Raw genomic sequence first — 19,953 nt, 5'->3', positions numbered from 1 at the left:
GTGTCCCATGTGTTCTGCTCCACACCCCCAACCCCCTGGGGGCAGGGGGCTCTGGCAAGGCAAGATACCTAACTGGAAGACTAAGGGAAAGTGGGCTGTGATAAGGAGGCTGGAAGAGAGGCCCGATAAAGCCAGCCCCATCTCAGCAGAAAGCCTAGCTCCAAGGTCTGGAAGTCTTCCAAATACCTTCCCCTTCTCCACCCCGCACCCCTGGCCTGCCTGCCCACCTCTAACCTCTGCTCCGTTGTTATTTAACTTGGAGAGATTATGACCAGTCCTGCCCTCCCGAAACCTGCCAGGGAGGTCAAAAAAGATCCTGGACACATCCCAGGATGAGTGTAAGAACCTATCAGGTAAGACCTTCCTCTCTGCAGACCAGGGAGGCCAGAACATCTACCCCTGGGAACCCCCTCCCCGACCCCGCCCTGCCCCCTGGCCTATCCTCTGCCTGCAGTGCCAGCTGAACAAAGCCTGGGCAGAGCTGGCTCACTAGAGGTGCCCGCACCTGTGAGACAACAAGTCCCACCCAGGAGGGGAGCAGGACGCTGTGGGATGAAAAGTGTCAAGACCTTGACCACCACCTGGCCAGTGGCTGAGAAGTTTCAGTGGGGAGCAACCACGGAGCAGCAGGGCCCACCCGGGCAGCCTCCCTGGGCTAAATCTGCCACCTTCCAGGTAGGAGAATGAGTGACCTTCAGCAGGTGCCCTCTACGCCTCCTGTTCCTTTCCTCTTTTATGCATCGAAACAACCCCTGGGAGATCCGAAGGGCACCCGCAATGATAACCCCGCACCTTTAGCCCCGAGGAAAATGCTTTGTCATCCATGAGGCTTGGGGTGGCTTAAGGGGATTCCGCTGGCCTCACAGCCCCACCCCAGAAGCTCCCACCCCACCGTGGTTCGGGGAAACTCTTGAGGAGGTGTCTCTTGAGGTGCATCTTGAATCTCAATAGCAAGTGTGGGACGTGCAGAGGCAAATTTCATTTAATTTAACTCTCAGGGCTCCTCCATGAGGAGGGGTTGTTAGCCCCATTTAAAATAATATCAATAATGGTCGCATTGATGGGGTGCCTACTACCTTCTGGGCCCCAGGCCCCAGTGGCAAGGACCACTGTTACCTGCATTTTACAGATCAGGAAGCTGAGGTTGATTAGGGGTAAGGAATTGGACCTTTTGGGATTTCCTGAACTAAGCTCACTTATGAGGCTCTTTCTCTCACCCAGCCTCACCACAGCCCTCTGAGTGGGGATAAATGACACCCCCATTTTAATGATGAGGAAATGGGGCCCAGCGAGGTGAGGAGAGGGGTCTGAACTGGCCAGCTAGGAAGCTGCAGAGCCAGACCCTGGAGCTCCGACCCCGGGCTGCACTGCAGGGCCACCAAGAGAGGCCACCTGGGTTTACATCCTGACATCCTGATAGTAGACAGCCGCTTAGCCTCACTGGGACTCAGTTGTTTTTGCCTCTGTAGAACAGGGATGAGGAGACAGAGCGTCCCTTCCTCCCAGGATTGCACTCTGAAGCCCTGGCCACGAACTCCAGGGCTACAGCTCCCCCCAGGCTCGGCCGTGCCTCCCCCTGCCCCATCCCCCCAAACCCTCCAGATGGGCACAAGCTTCTGCCCTGAAGCAGAGGAAGGGCAGGCCCACATTGCCAGGGTCTGGGAGCAGTGAGGCTTCTTCCAAGTCATCTAGGGTCCCTCTCTTTAGAGACCAGGACCCCAGACATTTGCCCAGGGTCACATGGTGGGTCAGTTTCAAAGCCAGGCTCTGCTCCCCCACCAAGGCCTGAGGGGTGTTGGCATTTCACAGGGCTCCTGCCTGGCAGCCCGGACTCTCTGTTAAGTAAGAGCTGGCTCACGCCAGAGCTCCTGGACCAGGTGACCTCAGTCACTGCACAGGGCACAGGCCGGTAGGGGCAGGGTCCAGCAGGGGCCTGTGGGCAGAGTCTGTGGCCCCAGGCCTGGTGTTACAGATTCCTGTAAATGACCTGAAACAAAGGGGTACAGACTGCACAGAGCACAGACCCAGCACCCCTCATCCTCACCCAGTACAGGGTACCCCAACGACAGACAGACCTGAGTTGGAGCCCAGTCCCTGCCTCTGAGGCTCCCCCTGACAAATGGGGGTCAGAGCAGGGCAGCTGGGAAGATGAAAAAAGCAAAGCTTTAGGCACTGTGCTGACATCTAACAAGAACTCATGTTAACTATTATTTAAGAAAACCCATGTTTCAAATGGAAAACATTAGCCAGGGTTCCCAAGCTTGATCAGAGTGGGCTTGCAATGTCTTCAGCAAAATTCTACCAACATTGCTATCGTCACTTTCTTGTCTCTGTCACACACACACATGAAATCAAAGGGAGCTGGGTTTGAGTCCTTGCTCTGCCACCTGCTGGCTGGTGACCTCACTATAAAATGTGGGCTCCTCCTTCCCAGGGCTCACTACAGCACCTGGCACTGAGGAGGTTCGGTGACCTCTAAGACAGCTGCACTCAGGTTTGAGCAGGGAAGGCCTCAGCCAGCCCAGAGAGCATTCAGGCCCCTCAGGAGGAGGCACGACTCACAAGAGGTTTCCAGTGGCCTGGCCCACCCCGAGACCCCTCGCCACAGGCCCGACGCCCTCCAAGGGCCCCTCTTGCCTCGAGTGGGGACCCCAGGAACACCAAGAGCCTGGGGGGCCAGGCTCACTTCCAGGTCAGTTGTGGCCCCGCTGACTTCTTGCTGGGTCTCAGCGTCCCCAACTGCTGAACAGGAGTGTTGGTCAAAAAGGGCTCTGAGGTGACAAACCTCCAGTGTGATAGGAATTGGTTAATTTTTTTTCCCCAATTATGCATGTTCACAGGAGAAAAAAAATGTAAAATACTAATAAGCAAAAGGAAGGTAAAGTGCACTTCTGGTCTCACTACCCAGTGCTGATCAGAGTTACCATTTAGGGAATAACTTCCAGGCTGTTTTCTGAATTATAATTACTTAAACAAAAATGGGATTACACTGTCCGTACTGTCTTATCAATGGATTTGTTGCTTTAACAAAGTCTTTTTATAACATGATTCATATCACTCTTTTTAAAAAAAAGTATTTATTTTGAAATGCTAATGCAATCACATGGTTCAAAATTCAAAAGGTATGAGAAGGTGTCTGGGTGAAAAGAATGCAGCAAGAATGTGACCAGGAGCTGGTCATGTGAGCTTTGATGGAAGAGTGTTCCATGCAGAGGGAACAGCCAGTGCAAAGCCCTAGGCTCTGTCACGATCCACCCTCGGTGGCCTTGGGTTGGCTGTGTAACCACTCTGTGCCTCAGTTTCTCCATATGTGTAGTGAGGATCATCACAGCACCCCTAGGGCTGTTGTGCATGTGATGCTTCTGGAGCAAACCAAGAGCTCCTTCAATGTGGACTTTAGCCAAGGTGGGCATGAATGAGCCTGGTGTGTCTGAGGATCAGCCAGAAGGCCAGCAGGTCCATCTGGTTAAGAGTATGAATTTCATCCTAAGTGCAATGGGGGTTGTTCCAGTTTGCTAATGCTGCCATTATGCAAAATACCAGAAATGGATTGGCTTTTATAAAGGTGTTTATTTGGTTACACAGTTACAGTCTTAAGGCCATAAATTCTCCACAAAGTAAGGCATCAACAGTCAGGTACCTTCAACCAGGGGATAGCTGATGGTGTCCGGAAAACCTCTGTTAGCTGGGAAGGCACGTGGCTAGTGTCTGCTTCGGAGTTCTGGTTTCAAAATGGCTTTCTCCCAGGACGTTCCTCTCTAGGCTGCAGCAGCTACCTCCTTCTGTCTGAGCTTCTTATATAGGACTCCAGTGATTTAATTAAGAGCCATCCTGAATGGGCAGGGTCCATATCTCCATGGAAATTATCCAATCAAACTTTTCACTCGCAGTTGCTTGAGTTACATCACCATGGAAACACTCAATCAAAGAATTCTAACCTAATCAACACTAATATGTCTACCCCCACAAGATTGCATCAAAGAATGTGGCATTTTAGGGGACACAATACATGCAAACTGGCACAGGGTCCACTGGAGCATTTTAAGCAGAAGAGAGACAAGACCTGATTTGCTTTAAAATGGTGGAGAATGGTCATCATGGTCAAGGGGAGGAGCAGCAAGGACACTGCAGGGTGGACCAACAGTGGTGGCCCAGACCAAGCGGTGGCCACGGAAGAGGAAGGAGAAAAGGGAGTAGATTCTGGGAAGGCTGTGGGGTAGAGTGTACGGGCCTTGTAGTCACATGGAGTTTGGGTGTGAGGGAGAAGGGAATCGAGGATAAGGCCTAGCTTTTGGATTTGAGCAGATGGAAGGATGGTGGGAAGGCCTGGGAAGGAGCAGATTTTGGAGTGAGAGACTCATGAGAACACCTCTTGTAGATGCAAGCAGTTTATGATACCTGTGGCCATCCCAGGGAAATGTCAGGTCATTGGATGCTCATGGCTGTAGCTCAGCAAAGAGGGCTAGCCTGAAGATGGATACTTGGTGGGCAGATATCACAGAACCCTGGCACGCAGGAAGCCACCTTGGAGAGACTCTGGCTCAGTGGGGAGCAGACCCACCTGGCAAGGAAGGAGGAGAACCTGGAGCATGAGGTGTCCCTCACAAAGCACAGAGAAGAAAGGGTTTCAGGAAGGAGAGCTTCACCCGCCACCGCCACCACGGGAGATGGAGGGCAATAAACACAGCACACAGGTATCTGAGGCAGAACCCATTGTTTCCTCAGGGTAATGAGTAGAAGAGTAATTACAGAGTCAAAGGGAGGCTGATTTAAGATCCAATTGCCCTCCCAGGAAACTAAATCCATTAACACCTTCCTTGGCAGAGTCCTGGTGAGGATTAGGAGAGGCCATCAGAAATGCACCCCATGCTAAACACTAGGCTTCTGCACTAACCTGTCACTGAGTTTAAAGCTTAAACCTCCCCCAGTCTCCACAAGATTCTGGGGGTAGGGAGGGGTCAGCTGGACCCCCCACTCCAGGCTTTCTGAGGTGTGGGAGTCTCTGGAGATTCCTGTTCTCATCAAGAAACTCCTAGATAATCCCAAAAGGATCAAGCTCATTTCAACTCTTGCCCTACCAAGAAGGAGGCAGAGGGTCAGAGAGGGGAAGTGATTTGCCTGGGGTCACACAGCAGGCTGAGTCGGGGTGACCAGACAGGTGGTGTTAAAGGGTGAGTAACAGCAAGCTTTGGAGTCAGCCAAGCTGGATTTGAATCTTGGCTCTGCCCCATCATACCAGCTGTGTTGCCCTGGGTGAGTTGCTTAGCCTCTCTGAGCCTCTATTTCTCCACCTGTAAATTGGGGATAATCTCCAATTCACACGACTCTTGTAAGAATAAAAAGGGATTGTACATGCCAAGCACAGGTGTAAGTGCTTGATAACTGTTAGCTAAAAATAACCCACACAAAAAAACGAAGAAGAAAAGCACATGGGAAGGGTGTTTCAGGCAGAAGCAAATGTGAGCAAAAATTTGGAGGTGTGAGAGGCCAAGGCCTTGAAGTCCTCGCCGGCTGGCAGGGACCAAGCCCTGCGATAGTGAGTGAAGTGAGGGGTGGGCAGGGCCAGCCATGATGGGCTTGTGGGCTTTACCAATCCTGAGGGCATGACGGGGGCTGGGGGTAAGGGCAGGAAAGGAGCAGCAACTTGGGAAGATCTGAGTTTAGAAAGCATCCCCTGGGGCCAAGCATTGTGCCTCTGCAGACTCGCTGTGTGACCCCAGGCTATTTCTGTCTTTCTCTGGGCCTCGCCTCCTGCCTCCACAGCAGTAAGGGTGGCTCTGTCCGGGGTTTACAAATACTGAGATTCCTTTGTGAGCTCCTCTTTAACTGCCCTCTCACCCGTGGGCCTGGAAATTCCATGGGCAAGAGCTCATCATCTCTTTCCCACAGTGTTCCTGGCACTTAGCCAAGGGTCTGGCATGTAGGTAATTTCTCACCGAATGGATGGATAGATGGATGGAAGGATGGATGGACGATATCGTTTTCCTCTGGGAATGGGGAGGTTAAAGCAGAATCCCTGTGCTACTTTCTGCCTCCTAGTGCCTCCTCACTCATCCACCTGGGTACCCCACCCTGGGGTTTTTACCATCCTTTTTCTTTTCTTTTCTCTTTGGCTTTGTTTCTATTGTTCTTTCTGAAACAATAGCAAGAATGTTTTCACTGGGGCACCAGGAGGCCAACAGTGGTTCTCTCCAGGTGGTGCAACGAAGGTGCCTTTGATTTTCTTCTTTACACTTTTCTCTATTTTCTTCTACGAACATCTGTGGCTCTTCAAATAAAAAGTAGTGATACAGAGGATGTGCCCTACCGGTAAAGGAAACGCAAATGGCTTTTAAATGTAAGAGAGTGCTCAGCTACCCTCACAATAAAATAAATGTAAATTATAACTACCCTGAAAATCTGTTTTTCCACCCATCAGATTGGCAAGGATCAAAGTTTGAGAACAGTCTGTGTTGGTGTTATAGACTGAATTGCAACCCAAACATATATGTTCGAGTCCAGTCTTGTGACTCCAGTCTTGTGAATGTGATCTGATTCGGAAATAGGATCTTTGAAGATGCTAGTGGTTAGCATGACGCCAAACTGGATTAGGGGTGGGCCCTAATCCAATCTGACTGGTGTCCTTAAAAGGAGAGAAAATTTTGGACGCAGGTAGTAGGAGAGAGAGAAGGAAAACAGCCATGTGACGCAAGCCGAGATCGAGTCATGTCACAAGCCAAGGAATGTCAGGGGTTGCCAGCTGATACCTTGACTCAAACTTATGGTCTCCAGAACTGCGGGACAATACATTTCTGTTGTTTTAAGCCACCAGGTTCGTGGTGCTTTGCTATGCCACCCCTAGGAAACTAAGGCAGTCAGTGATAGCTGAATAGCTGGGAAAATGCTCAATATGGTCCTTTAGCTGGAAAATGCTGAGTATCATCTTTGGTAGTTAGAGATGCTTATTAAAATCAAATCACTCATGCAGCTTTGATTCACTTTAAACCTGAAAGCCCTTACTAGCCTGGTGTGCTGTTACCTAATCTGGAAAGCTTACACTCTGTTCCTGGTTACATTAATGAGATCTTTTCCCAGCTCTGCTTGTAGGGAATAAGGATACCACCCAACGCAGGGGAAACCCCTATGGGCCATATCAGTACCATCCTCCCTTGGAAGGACAAGATCAAAGGCCTGAATGGTCAACAAAGAGAGAAGGGGTTACAGGATCACAGTCCATGATGACCAAACAAAATGAGGCAGGTGACCATTACTCCATTTTAATAAATCCTGTGACTTTTACATAGTTTTTTTTTTTTTTTTTTCTGCTTTCTTCTGGACCTTTGCCATTCCTTTGTCTATTTGGACTATAAAACTAAAGTCACCTTTCTCACTTAAAACTGGTTGTGGAAAGATTTTTCTTTTCTCCAGTTCCTTGTTGATGCATCTTCAATAAACTCACCTTCTCACCAAAGCAAAGGAACTTGTTTCTCTGTTTGATGCGGGATCAGGTGGGCCTGACTATATAGGACTGTGTTTTTATCAGGGAGGAAGATGAGAGGAAACAGGCTGGCTTGTACACTGCTGGGGGTTGGAATTGGTACTGACCCTTTGGAGGACAATGTGGCAATGTATATGAAAATTTTCAATAGAAATCACCTTTGACTCACTTCTTTTCATTCCACTTCTTGGAATTTATCCATCAGATCCACCCCATAGGGAAGAAATAACAAGGGTAAAATGTTACCCACTGAAGCATTGCTTGTAATGCAAAATTCTGGAAACAACTTAAATATTCATCAGTAGAAGACTGACTGGTCAAATTCATAATGGTATTTCCATGCTGTGGAGTATGACGCAACTTTGTAAAAACAATTTGTCAATAGGGTGGTTCCTACGTACTGAAACAGTCCGGAATGAGCTCTAGGGTATAAAGTTATGCAGAAAACACCACACAGAGTTGTTATTGTGTCTAGTCTGCTATTTGTGATTAGAACAGGGAAATAATTATATATTTGTATTTGTTCATGAACGCATAAAATAACTCTGGAAAAATCCTAAGAAACCGATAACACTGATTTCATTGGGGGAGAGGAATTAGGGTGCTGAGAACTGGGGTGGGAGGGAGACTTTTCACCATACACCTTTTTGTACCTTTAAATATTTGAATGATATGATGTAATATCTGTCTGAGAATTATCAGAATTAAAAAACAAAATAAAAAGTAATAAAAAGTTCTAATAAGGAAAAAAGGGGAATCTATTCTAGCCCTCCCTTCCTCTCCCCAGAGAACACAAGAAGACAAACTTTCCAGGGTCACTGACTATGAAAATTGTCTTTGGAGACCATGGTGTTTAACCCTTTTTTCGGCAAGCAGGTGGGGAAATGGAGGCTCGGGACATGTGACCTGCCCAAGGCCCCAGCCACTCTGCCAAGGCCTCAGCCACCACTTCTACATTTCCTACCCACTATGATTGGGTAGGATTCCTGGGATTTTCTGTGTACCTTGTTCTCCAATGTCTATAAATCTATCTCTGTTTCCAAGCTGGAGCTGAGGGCTCCAGCTCAACAAACCAGTTTGTTAGGACTGTAAATCCACCCCTGAAGTCAGAAGGAAGAAATTACAAGGACTCCTTGCTCAGGGAAATCAGTTAAGATTCAGGGACAGATGTGAATGGGGTTTTCCACTTTACACCCAAGGAGGGACTCTCTCCCTGGGATCTAATTCTTAGAGGCATGGCCTTGAGCTCCAATTGTCCCTCTTACAGATGAATCAGCTGAGGCCACCAATAGTAGATCTAGAAAAAATACTTGTTATACCGAGGACAGAATCGAGGCAAAGTAACTATGATACACAAAACACTTTTGTAACTGGCAAGAAGGGATGAAGAAACATTGGAAAAATGGGCCAAGGATGAGTGAGGCAGTTCACTGAAATAAGCATGTGGCAAGTTGCTCACGTGCATTGCGGTCAGGAAATGCTCAGCAACCGTGAGATGGCACTGAACAGCCAGTAGCTTGGAGGACATACTGGGAAAGGGGTGCACTCCTCGCACAAAGTGGGTAGGATGTAAAGGTTACGGTGTCGGTGTCGGGGGAAGGAATGGAACACCTGTGAGATACAGCCCTCCCACTCCAGGCGACCCACTTAACCCACAGAAATAAAAGCACAGAGGCGTGACTTCTGGGGAAAACACTGAAGGCAGACTGAATGCCTCTCAGCAGGGGAGTGTGGAATACATTGTGGACCGCCACTCCCTGGAAGGGTGTGCAGCAGCCCGAGGACACTGAATAAGCGTGTCTGGGGAGGCAGGCACAGAGGCTAGGAACTAAGGGCTCAGAGGCCAGACTGCCTGTGTTCAAATCCTGATTTTGTTGACTTGGGCAAGTGTCTTCACTCCTTTGTGCCTCAGTTGCCTCATCCATGAAATGAGGAAGATGATAATACTAGTACCTGCTTCATAGGGTTGTTGGGAGGATGCAATAATGTACTATGTATAAAGTGTTTAGAACAGAGTCTGGCCCAGAAGTGCTTAAGTGTTTGCTAAGTAAATGTCTTGGAAGGATCCCTATACAGTTTCTGTTGAGTGAGAAAGTTAAGATGAAGGAAATATTGTCATCTACATTGACAAGGCCTTGTAGACATCTAGGTGTGTCTATGATTTCATGAACATAGGAAAATATAGGATACATAATTGGCTGTCAAAGGGTACCACGGCAGGTGATAGGGGTGGGGGAGAGTAAGTACAAGAAAAACATTTAAAGCTTCTTTATGATCACTTTTATGCATTTATTAAATTATATACATGTATATGTATAGAGAAAATTTCAAAAAAAGGAAACCAAAAGAGGAAGGACCAGCTGCATCTCCCTGGTGGGCTGTATGGGCCGGGGTGGGTGTGTCCCCAGTAGTGATGTGAGAAGCAGAAGTCCAGCCAACGAAGGGATCTTCCCAACGTGTCACTTGCTTATTTCAAAATCAAACAATTTCTGATAAATATTTATTCCCAGTGTCTGAAGGAAAGAAGTAGTGACATACTGAAATCCCATAACTCTTTTGAAGGATTGTCTTTTTTTGTGGGACCTTGCCTGGGGGTCTAGTTGCAGTCTCCCCACGCCTTTCTGGGCCCGTTTCTTCATCTATAAAAAGGGAATCACCACACTGTTTGGAGTAGCAGTCAGGTCCAAGAAGGTAATAGATGGGGAAAAGTTCTGAAAACTCCAGACCCACACCCTTTACCCACTGGGCAGATTATTGCCCCACTCCCAGATGGCACCTCTGGATCCATTCTCCACACAGAGGGATATACCAAAGCCCAAATCTGAGCACACTATCCCTCCTTAAAACCATTTTATTGTCTGCCAAATTTAATCCAAATTCCTTATGAGGCTACAGGGTTTAGCTGGATCGGGCCTCTGGAGCAGCCTGGTTCCCTCTTTGATCTCTTGCTTTGCACACCCGGTTCCCTCCCTTTGCCTGGAAACCTCTTCTCTCACCTCGCCATCTCGCTAACTCTCCCCGTTCTGCAGACCTACACAGGAATGTCACTTCCTCCAGGAAGCCTTCCCAGATTAAGGGCCCCAGTAGTATAGGTGCTTGGTTTGGAGTCTATCTCCCCGCAATCGGGTTGTCAGATTCATGAGGAAGGAGGTCGAACCCCGCTGCCTGCGGGCTCGGTGTTGAGCGGCGTCATCTCCTGGGAGCCGGAAGTCGATGATCTCCAAGGTGTCCGCCAGCACTGTCAACATGGTTCCGGCCCGGAGCAGAGGCTGGGGGGCTGCCGACTGGAACAGGCTGTTTTGGGGGAGGTGGACGGGTGACGAATGGAGCTGCGAGCCCCACTAACCGAGAAGTTACTCTTGGGAGCGTGCCCCTCATAAGCATGGACGCAGTCCCGCCACTCGCCCTGAGGCCTGCCCCTCAAAAGGATGGCGGCGTGCGGAAGGCGCTGGATTCTTACTGGGGCGAGACGGCACCTGGGCAATGCTGATTGGTGGAGGCGGAGGCAAGTCCGGACTGCGGCGGGCGGAGCCAAGCGCGGCGCCCCCAGCCCCGGCCTTGCGCGCGGCGGCCTACGCCGGGGCTATGGCTCGGGCAGTGTGCCAAGTGCACGCGGCTCGGCTCCTGGCGGCGGTTTCTGCACACCGGGCAACCGGGGTCGGGGCGCAGCGGGGACTGAGCGTGCGGCCGGCCACGCAGGAGCCCGGCATGGAATATCAGGTATCCGGCGGGCTGTTGTGCGACACGTGAGCCAAGCCTGAGCCACCCAGCATCCCAGCCCCGCCTGCTGCGCCCTGATAGTGGACCGGTAGCCTGGGGCTGGGGACTGGGGGCTGGGGGTGCGGGGCGAGGGCATACCGGAGTCAGGGTTTGGACAGGGGAACCAGGAAGTTGGGCCCAGCCGCCGGTTCTGGGAATTCCTAGCTGGTGAGCTGATGATCAGGTGGTCTAGGGGCTCGCTGGAGTGCTGGAGTTCCGGTGACCCCAGAGTCTGAACCCTGGGGCGGAGATGGGGGTGGGGGGCGGAGTTCAGGCTTGAAGGATCCGGGAGTGACTCTCCAGGATTCAGAGCATTGGGGATCCAAGGGCCTGGAATTGTGGGAAAGCAGGAGTTGGGCAGTGAGTGCCCAAGAATCAGGAAAACAGTTTTTGTAGGGTACTGGGTCCGGGGCAAGTAGCTTGAACCAGAGCCTGAGAAATGAGGAGAAATAAACAGCACCCTCAGCCCCACCCGAGTGCTACTGGGTGCTCGTACCTACTGAGATTTGTACCTGCCTGTCTTCCTGGCTGGGTGGCCTCGGACATACCCCTTTTCTCTCTGGGTCTCTTCCCCATCTGGTTGCTTCAGGCAGCGCTTCTCTGGGTCAGGTTCTCACGGTCCTCAGGACTGGGTGTGGTCACCTCCAGGAATTCCAGAACTCTTAAGACCCCAGCCTTCTGCGGTTCTGGCCCCCACCCCAGTGGTGGACCCCATTGGAGGGGATGAGGGGAAAGGGCCCGGGGGGTGGAAGCTGGGAAGCCTGAACAGGAAGCAAGGCTACCCCATTAGTCAGTTATGCCACTTGTTCTTCGTGGCACTCCCTGGGTGGGGCTGAGCTGCCCCAGGCTCCCGTTTCTGCCAGAACTGGAAAGATGCCACTTTTTTTTCTGTTGCCTAACTTCTCTGCTGGGGTAACAGGGCTGGCCTGGCCACTGTGTTCTGGGTGCCTCTGCCCCTAGCATTAACGTGCTACCTGGGGACTGTGGTTGCCAGGATGCCGTGCGCACGCTGAACACCTTGCAAACCAATGCCGGCTACCTGGAGCAGGTGAAACATCAGCGGGGTGACCCCCAGGCACAGCTGGAAGCCATGGTGCTATACCTGGAGCGGAGCGGGCTGCAGGTAAGTAGGGCTGGCATAAGCGGGACCTGTGGACACCCCCCCGCCCCCTTCTGTCAATCCCTTGGCTCACTTCAGCCAAGGGACAGACCTTTGTCTGTCTGTCCCAGGTGGAGGACTTAGACCGGCTGAACATCATCCATGTCACAGGGACCAAGGGAAAGGTGAGGGCCAGGACCCAGGGGTAAAGTATCCACTTAGTAGGGTGGTGGGTAGGGTCTTCCCAGGTAATACCTTTTCTTATTTTAGGGCTCCACGTGTGCCTTCACTGAACGGATCCTCCGAAGCTATGGCTTGAAGACAGGATTCTTTAGGTATTGAGGTGTGGAGGGATGTAGCAATTCCTAGCCCTCCAGAGGGCTGTGGAATCTTCCAGCACCTCAGGGCCAGACACCCCCAGGAGCTTGGCTGTGTATGTCTCTGCTGATTGTTTATTCAGTCTGCCCTTACCATATTGGTCCAAGTATGTAGTAGTCCTTACTTTTGATAACGAGAAAAAATTGGGGAAGGGGGTGGAAACTTGGATATATAACGAAAATACACAGCTGGAATAAGTCAGATGTCTTTTTATTAACTTGAATTCCATATACATTTTTAAAATCACATAGAAATTAATGTTTATCAGTTAGGATGTCTTTGCAGTAAGGAGCAGAAAACCTGGCTTGTAGGGGCTTTAACAGTAAGGATAGCATAAGGCGTCTGTGGCAGAGGTCCCAGAGGTGAGTAGCAGAAGCCTTCTGCTCTGCCAGCCTCAGCTGCAGCCCCTTGAGGCAACACCTTCTTTTGGTGGCAGCTCAGGCAGCCAGACGGAGGGTTCACAGGTTGAACATGGGCCCATGCTCCCTGCGTCACCCGTGCCTCTCCTAGGCCAGTCGCTGTCACGATGTGTTCCTTGGGGTTGGGGCACTTAAGAGTTTGCCTCCTTTTATTTTATCAGTTCCTTTGGGGGACCTCAGTATGCATATGAAATTAGCTGACTGAGGTCATTTCAGGCCAACTAGTTTTCCCCAAACAGTTCTTTGTTCAAAATAAACAGAGACAGGGACCTATAATACGAAAGGTCTGTGAGGATTCAGATATAAGTCAACAGTTTCTCTTCTAAAATAACTTTCTGGGTGAAAACCCTTACCTTTGCCTTGGGCCCACATGGCCTGGCAGGCTGGCCTAAGGTTGCAGCTTGAACAAGGCAGACACGGCCCAACTTGGAGGGCTGAAAGACAGCCATTATGGGGGCAGATTTAACAGCGATTGTCAGTGTGTGATGGGAAAGCCACGGGGGTGGGGTGTGGGGGTGTGGGTGGGTGTTGGAGCCCAGAGAACCTGCCTGACCAGCCTGAGGGGTCCCCGGAAGCTTTCTGGAGGAAGGGCCACCTTAGCTGAGGCCTGTGGAGTGAGTGAGCAGGAGTGAGGCAGGTGAAGAAAAGGAGGAAGGCAGGTGCACAGGCTTGGTGGGGAGGGTTGGGGGGGGGGCTGGAGGAACTAAAAATAGTCCAGAGGGGTGGGGGTACACGGAGCTAGCTGAGGGGCCCAAAGAGTTGAGGCACAGAGGCCAGTAGCATCAGCCCCAGTGGGGCCTGGAGGCCATGGGGCTCTCGACAGTGGGGAACCACAGAAGGATTTTCAACACAGGAGTGACATGGTCAGATGTCACCAAAAGACAAGTCTGACTGCAGGATGGAGGAAGGCCTGTGAGGGTGGGGGTTGGAAGGGAGTCCTGATGACCCCTGACCTCCCGGCAGTTCTCCCCACCTGGTGCAGGTGCGCGAGCGGATCCGCATCAATGGGCAGCCCATCAGCCCCGAGCTCTTCACCAAGCACTTCTGGTGCCTCTACCACCGCCTGGAGGAGACCAAGGTGCCCCATGCAGGAGGGCTGGTAGCTGGGTGGGGTAGAGAGCCCTGGAGTGGGTGGATAGACCCAGAGGGCCCTGCACCTCCCAGGACCTTACCTCCCCTGAGCAGGGGCTGCAGGGGCTCCGGGGCCCTGACGTGTTCCTGTGCCACAGGACGGCAGCTGTGTCTCCATGCCCCCCTACTTCCGCTTCCTCACGCTCATGGCCTTCCATGTCTTCCTCCAGGAGAAGGTGGGTGCCCGCTCCCCAGCACCCTGTGTCTGAGGCCTTGGGGAAGGGGATCTCGGCAGGCGGGGCAGCTCCCTGCTCCCATGTGGCATCCAGGGACCTCTGTGCCCCCTGCCATGCTCTCTGGCCTCTGCAGGTGGACCTGGCGGTGGTGGAAGTGGGCATCGGCGGGGCTTACGACTGCACCAACATCATCAGGTGAGGGCAGCTGTTTGGCATGAGGGGCGGAGACCAGAAGCCCAGGTCTCACCTGCTCCCTGGCGGCTCAGGGTGGGGGCATCACGGCCCTCTTGTCTTCCACAGGAAGCCTGTGGTGTGTGGAGTCACCTCTCTTGGCATTGACCACACCAGCCTTCTGGGGGACACAATGGAGAAGATTGCATGGCAGAAAGGGGGTATCTTTAAGGTGACGGGCAGGTTGAGGGGAGGGGAGGTATGTGGAAGGCCTGTCCCAGGCCCTGAAAGCTCAGGGAAGCATGCCTGGGGTAGGGCCATTTCTCAGGGCGAGGCCCTGGGCATCAGTTGGGTCTGGTTTCTTGTCCTGGCTCCACTGTGTGACTGGAGCAAGCAGAGCCCCCAAACATGAGGGATCAGGGGTAACCCATGTGGGGGACAGCTAGTGGGCAGTCCAGACCCAAGGATGTGGGGGCCAGAGTTGGGAGGGTGGCAGACCCTGGGCCATCCCCATCTCACTCTCCCTGGCTCCCCGCAGCACGGCGTCCCTGCCTTTACCGTGCTCCAGCCTGAAGGCCCCCTGGCAGTGTTGAGGGACCGTGCTCAGCAAGTCTCAGTGAGTCCGACTTAATGGGGTACCCTGACTGAGGAGGCACTTTATGCTCTCTGGCTTCAGTTTACTCATCCGTGTGGTGAGGGAGCTGGGCCAGCTGCTTGTCCAGTTGGAACGCTTCTCGTTTCTGGCAGTGGAGCTTGGTGGGTACTGGTTGGTGGGTAGGGCTACACACAGATCTGGGAGGAGGCCAAGGTGGCAGTGGCAGCTCCCCTGACCAGCTGCTGCCCATCCCCTCTGCAGTGTCCTCTTTACCTGTGCCCACCACTGGAAGCCCTGGAGGAAGAGGGGCCGCCACTGACCCTGGGCCTGGCGGGAGAGCACCAACGGTCCAATGCGGCCTTGGCCTTACAGCTGGCCCGCTGCTGGCTGCAGCATCAGGACTACCAGGGTAAGTGGCACGTGAGTGGGCAGCAGGCAGGGGCATGTGACGTCTGCCTCAGGAAGCTGGAGCACACCCAATCTCAAACAACCCTCCTCCTTCCCTCCCCCGTCCCCACAGGCCTCGGAGAGCTGAAGGCTTCCAGGCCGAACCTCCTGTGGCAGCTGCCCCAGGCACCCGTGTTCCAGCCCACATCCCACATGCGGCAGGGTGAGTTGGGCCTCTCCTGCCCAACCAGGAACACCAGGCATTTTTGTGCCCCTTCACATGTTTCTTTTGGTTTCCTGTTTGAGAAGTGGGGACAATCTAAGCTGATGTCTAAGAGAAAGGGCTCTGAAGTCAGGAAGTCTCCGTGACCCTGAGTTCATGAATTCTCTCTGAACCTCAGTTTTCTCATCTGCCAAATGGGATAATGATTGCAAGGGTTGTGGTGAGGTGACACTGCTGAGGAGCTTGAGCCCAGAGGCTGGCAGATACAGGATAGTGTTTGGCCAGTGGTAGCTGCTTTTATCAACATCATCATCATCATCATCATCGAAGAGGGTGGCATTGTCATCTGCTTATTGCTTCTCCTAAAGCTTTCAGTATATAATAGGCACTCGTGACTGTTAAATACCTTCAGTGGATGGTTTCCAGTATGCCTACTGTGTGCCAGGCCCTGTGTCATGGGTTATTAGAAGGTCCTGGGGCCAAGCAGATCTCAGATCATCTCTCAGCTCTCTGAGCTAAAGGCCTTCCGGCCATGAAATGGGAATAATACATGACAGCCCCTCCCTCTCAGAGTTGCCTGGAAGATTCCAACAGATCAGGCAGCTGAAGAGCTGAACACGCCATCTGCCGCCCAGTAGGAGGATCTTGCTATTACCAGGTCCTCAGAGCTCTCAGAAGCCAGAGTGCTGCGGGCAGGAAGCGCGCGCTCCCTTGATGTGTGCCAGTTGGGGACGCGGGTGCGAGAGAGGCCCTCGGAAGGCTTCCTCGCCGCGGCATCTGAAGGGCTGCCTTGCTTCCCCCCCCCCCCCCAGGGCTTCGGGACACCGAGTGGCTGGGCCGGACTCAGGTGCTGCGTCACGGGCCTCTCACCTGGTACCTGGACGGGGCGCACACGGCCAGCAGCGTGCAGGCCTGCGTGCGCTGGTTCCGCCAGGCGCTGAGGGGCCGCGAGAGACCCAGCCAGTGAGCGCCGGGCAGGGGCGGGGCGGGGCCGGGCGCGCGGTGGGGGGCGTCGGGGCGGGGCCGGTGGGGGGCGGTTCTGGGGGAAGGGGCGGGGGGGCGGGGTTCAGGGGCTGGAGGTGCCGCTCTCTGACCATGTCCCCTTCCTGCTCCACCTGCAGCGGACGGGAGATGCGTGTCCTGCTCTTTAACGCCACTGGGGACCGGGACCCGGAGGCCTTGCTGAAGCTCTTGCAGGTGAGGGGACAACTGAGGGGTGGGCGGCAGGCTCTGGTGCTCTAGCTGTGTGACCCCCGGTGAGTGCCTACATCCCTTAGCCTCGGTTTCTCCCACCGTCTCAACCCCCACTGCATTGAGGACTGAATGTAGAAGCACCGGGCTCACGGGCAAGTCTAGTTGTAGGCCATTACCCTAATTCTCCGTGGTCAGACTCAAGCCCAGGTTAAAGGGAGTACCAGGGAGTGGTAAAGGTACAGGCTCTGGACTCAGCTTGTCTTGCCCCTTTAACTGCCAGCATATGACCCTGGGCAGAGCTGTCCTCTCCCTGAGCCTCAGTTTGCTTCTCCTTAATTCAGGATTGCTAAGGGTACCTGTTTCTCAAGTGTGGTCTCAGTCGTCAGAGGGCTATAAAACATGCAAAGGTCCTTTCTTGCTTGGGGAAACTGAGGCATCCCTAGGCCATCAGGGCTGAAGTAGTTCCTAGGGGTCATCTGGTCCATCACTCCCCTTTCACAGATGGGGAAGCTGAGGCTGTTCTAATCTAGAACGTCTCCTGTCAGTGCAGATGAAACCTTTTCCCCGGCCTGGATTTGAGGCCTCCTCACTATTGCTGGGTGATCTAAAGCAAGTGCCCTACCCCCACTCCTCCAACCCAGGCCTCAGTTCCCCCATCTGTACATGGCCAGGCAGGGTATGTGGAGGCAGATGGAAGGGCCACTGAGGAATGGAAGTGCTGTGGCTGGGTTTGTGCATCACTTCAGTTCAGGCATGGCTCGGGGCTGGGAGACATCTCCAGAGATGGCACATATGTGAGCTGATGGGGACTGAGTGGTGGTTAGGGTGGGCAGTAACCTCTCAGGGCTCTTTACCAAGTCTAACCCCTTGGCCTTCTAGCCCTGCCAGTTTGACTATGCTGTCTTCTGCCCCAACCTGACAGAGGTGTCATCCATGGGCAATGCAGGTGAGAGTGACAGGCATGGTCCCTGGGCGAGGGCAGGGGTGAGGGCACTGAGGTGGACTGCTCTGTTGGTGACAGTGAGGGCTTCTGAGAGGGGAACTGGAGGTCTGCTAGATGGGGTCAGGGGTAGATTTTCTATTACTGTTGTATACATACTCTGGTACATTTTGCATTTTGTACCTTGTAGCTGCAAAACTAAACTATGATGGAGAGAAAACATTTTTCAAAATGCAGGTTAAAACTAATGGTTCTTGATTTAGTGGTTCTCAACCAGCATTATTTTAAAAATGAAATAAAATAAGACTAGAAAATATCAGTGTGTATTTCATGAAGGGTAATACTATTTCATGAAGACTTTGTTCTAGGCCTATATATCCATATGCGAGTACTGGGTTGTGATGTAAAATCGTTTTTTTTCTGTGGGTCATGACCAAAAAAGTTTGAACTAACGTTATAAAAAAACACAGATCCCCAGGCCCCACATTAGATGTTCTGGGGAGAGTCCAGGAATCTGCATTTTTAATCAACTTCCCTGGAGATACTTATGCTTAGCTGGGATGGACCCCAGCTGGCTGTCCACTTTACAGATGAAAGTAATGAGGCCATGGTAGAGAAGTGGTGCTCAGTGGGCAAAAACCCCAGCTTTGAAGATAAACTGCCTGGCTCTGCCTCTTCACCAGCTCTGGGACTCGGGGCAAACACTGAACCTTTCTGAGCCTCAGTTTCCACCATGAGGACTGGTATGTGTGTGTGTGTGTGTGTGTGTGTCTGTGTGTGTGTGTGTGTCTGTGTGTGTGTGTGTGTGTGTTGAGGTGATGCATGTAAAGGGCCTGGCAATGGAGCAGGTGCTGCCAATGCACCTGCCCCTGTTTCCTGTCCCTGTCCCCCACTTTCACCCCCATGCTGATGTATTTACTTCCGTGCCCTGCAGACCAACAGAACTTCACGGTGACGCTGGACCAAGTGCTGCTCCGCTGTCTCACACACCAGCAGCACTGGAGCCACCTGACTGAGGAGCAGGCCTGCCCCGCCCTCTGGGGGCCCCCCAGCCTGGAGCCTGATGGTCCTGAGCCCCACCCACCCCACACTCACAGCGCCAGCTCCCTTGTCTTCAGCTGCATCTCCCATGCCTTGCAGTGGATCACCCAAGGCCGGGACCCTGTCTTTCAGCCCCCCAGTCCCCCAGAGGACTTCTTTGCCCACCCTGTGGCCAGCAGCGGGGCCAGTGCCCTCCGAGAGGCTGCTGCTGTCCACGTGCTGGTCACTGGTAGCCTGCATCTGGTGGGTGGTGTCTTGAGGCTGCTGGAGCCCTCCCTGTGCCAGTAGCCGTGGTGGCGGGGTTGACGGTGGGGCCTCCCTACACCTGCCCTGCATTGGCTCCATGAACTCCTACACCAGGTGCCTTTTGATGTCTGCTTTCCTGATGCCGTCTAGATTGGCCCATGGACCTGGGTGCTGGGCAGTAAAATGGGTTGGGAGTGGAAGGCTGGGAGGGGGTGTCCCTCTGTCTCTAAGCCTGAGGTGCCCTTGGCCTCGGTGCACCCCTCTGTGCCTTGACCTCTGTCTCCAATGTCCCCCTTCCCCTGCTGAGACAGTCGGGGGACTTCCCAGCTCTCCCACTGTTGGGGTATGCCTGGAGGCCCAGCAGTTCTCCCCTCCCACCCTGACTCCCTCCTGGCTCAGGCCCAGCCTTTTGCGTGAGCTGACAGGCCAGGGTCCTGCCGGGTGCTGAGTGGTAGATTTCCTCCTCTCAGTGCCTTCTGGGAAAACAGAGGGCTCCTGTCTGGGCACCCTGGGGATAGAGGCTGGCTAGAGTAAATTAAAGCATTATTTTTTTAAAAACAAATGGAGGAACTTTTGACTAAGTTTCTTGACTTGCTCCCTTAGCAGGCAAAAAGGAGATGGGAACTGCAGCTGGTACCAGAACCGGATAGTGTAGGAGCCCAGGCCGTGTGGCCTAGGACAAGTCCCTCTCTCTCTCTCTCAGTCTCATTTGGCCTG

At 52.8% G+C, this 19,953-nt stretch overlaps 1 protein-coding gene across 7 annotated transcripts; it reads left to right on the top strand.

Moving 5' to 3' along the window:
- Positions 1–483: 483 nt before the first annotated feature.
- FPGS (folylpolyglutamate synthase) lies at positions 484–19,798 on the top strand. 7 transcript variants are annotated; one of them, XM_037796865.1, is made up of 15 exons: positions 11,002–11,197; positions 12,231–12,359; positions 12,467–12,520; positions 12,606–12,670; positions 14,115–14,210; positions 14,434–14,439; positions 14,573–14,634; positions 14,740–14,831; positions 15,149–15,226; positions 15,467–15,614; positions 15,726–15,815; positions 16,628–16,778; positions 16,937–17,012; positions 17,889–17,955; positions 18,884–19,798. In XM_037796865.1, exons 1-15 carry the CDS (start codon positions 11,063–11,065, stop codon positions 19,276–19,278), a joined length of 1,644 nt encoding a protein of 547 aa, XP_037652793.1. In that variant the 5' UTR covers positions 11,002–11,062; the 3' UTR covers positions 19,279–19,798. The 7 variants fall into 7 exon arrangements, with proteins under 7 accessions (XP_037652789.1, XP_037652793.1, XP_037652790.1 ...); XM_037796862.1 differs by having other exon boundaries at positions 14,362–14,439; XM_037796863.1 differs by having other exon boundaries at positions 11,004–11,197; positions 14,096–14,210; positions 14,740–14,842.
- The last annotated feature ends 155 nt before the right edge of the window (positions 19,799–19,953 follow it).

This window comes from Choloepus didactylus, chromosome 10 (genome assembly GCF_015220235.1).
Source record: "Choloepus didactylus isolate mChoDid1 chromosome 10, mChoDid1.pri, whole genome shotgun sequence".
Lineage (NCBI taxonomy): Eukaryota > Metazoa > Chordata > Mammalia > Pilosa > Megalonychidae > Choloepus > Choloepus didactylus.
This window is presented reverse-complemented; position numbering and strand designations above follow the sequence as displayed.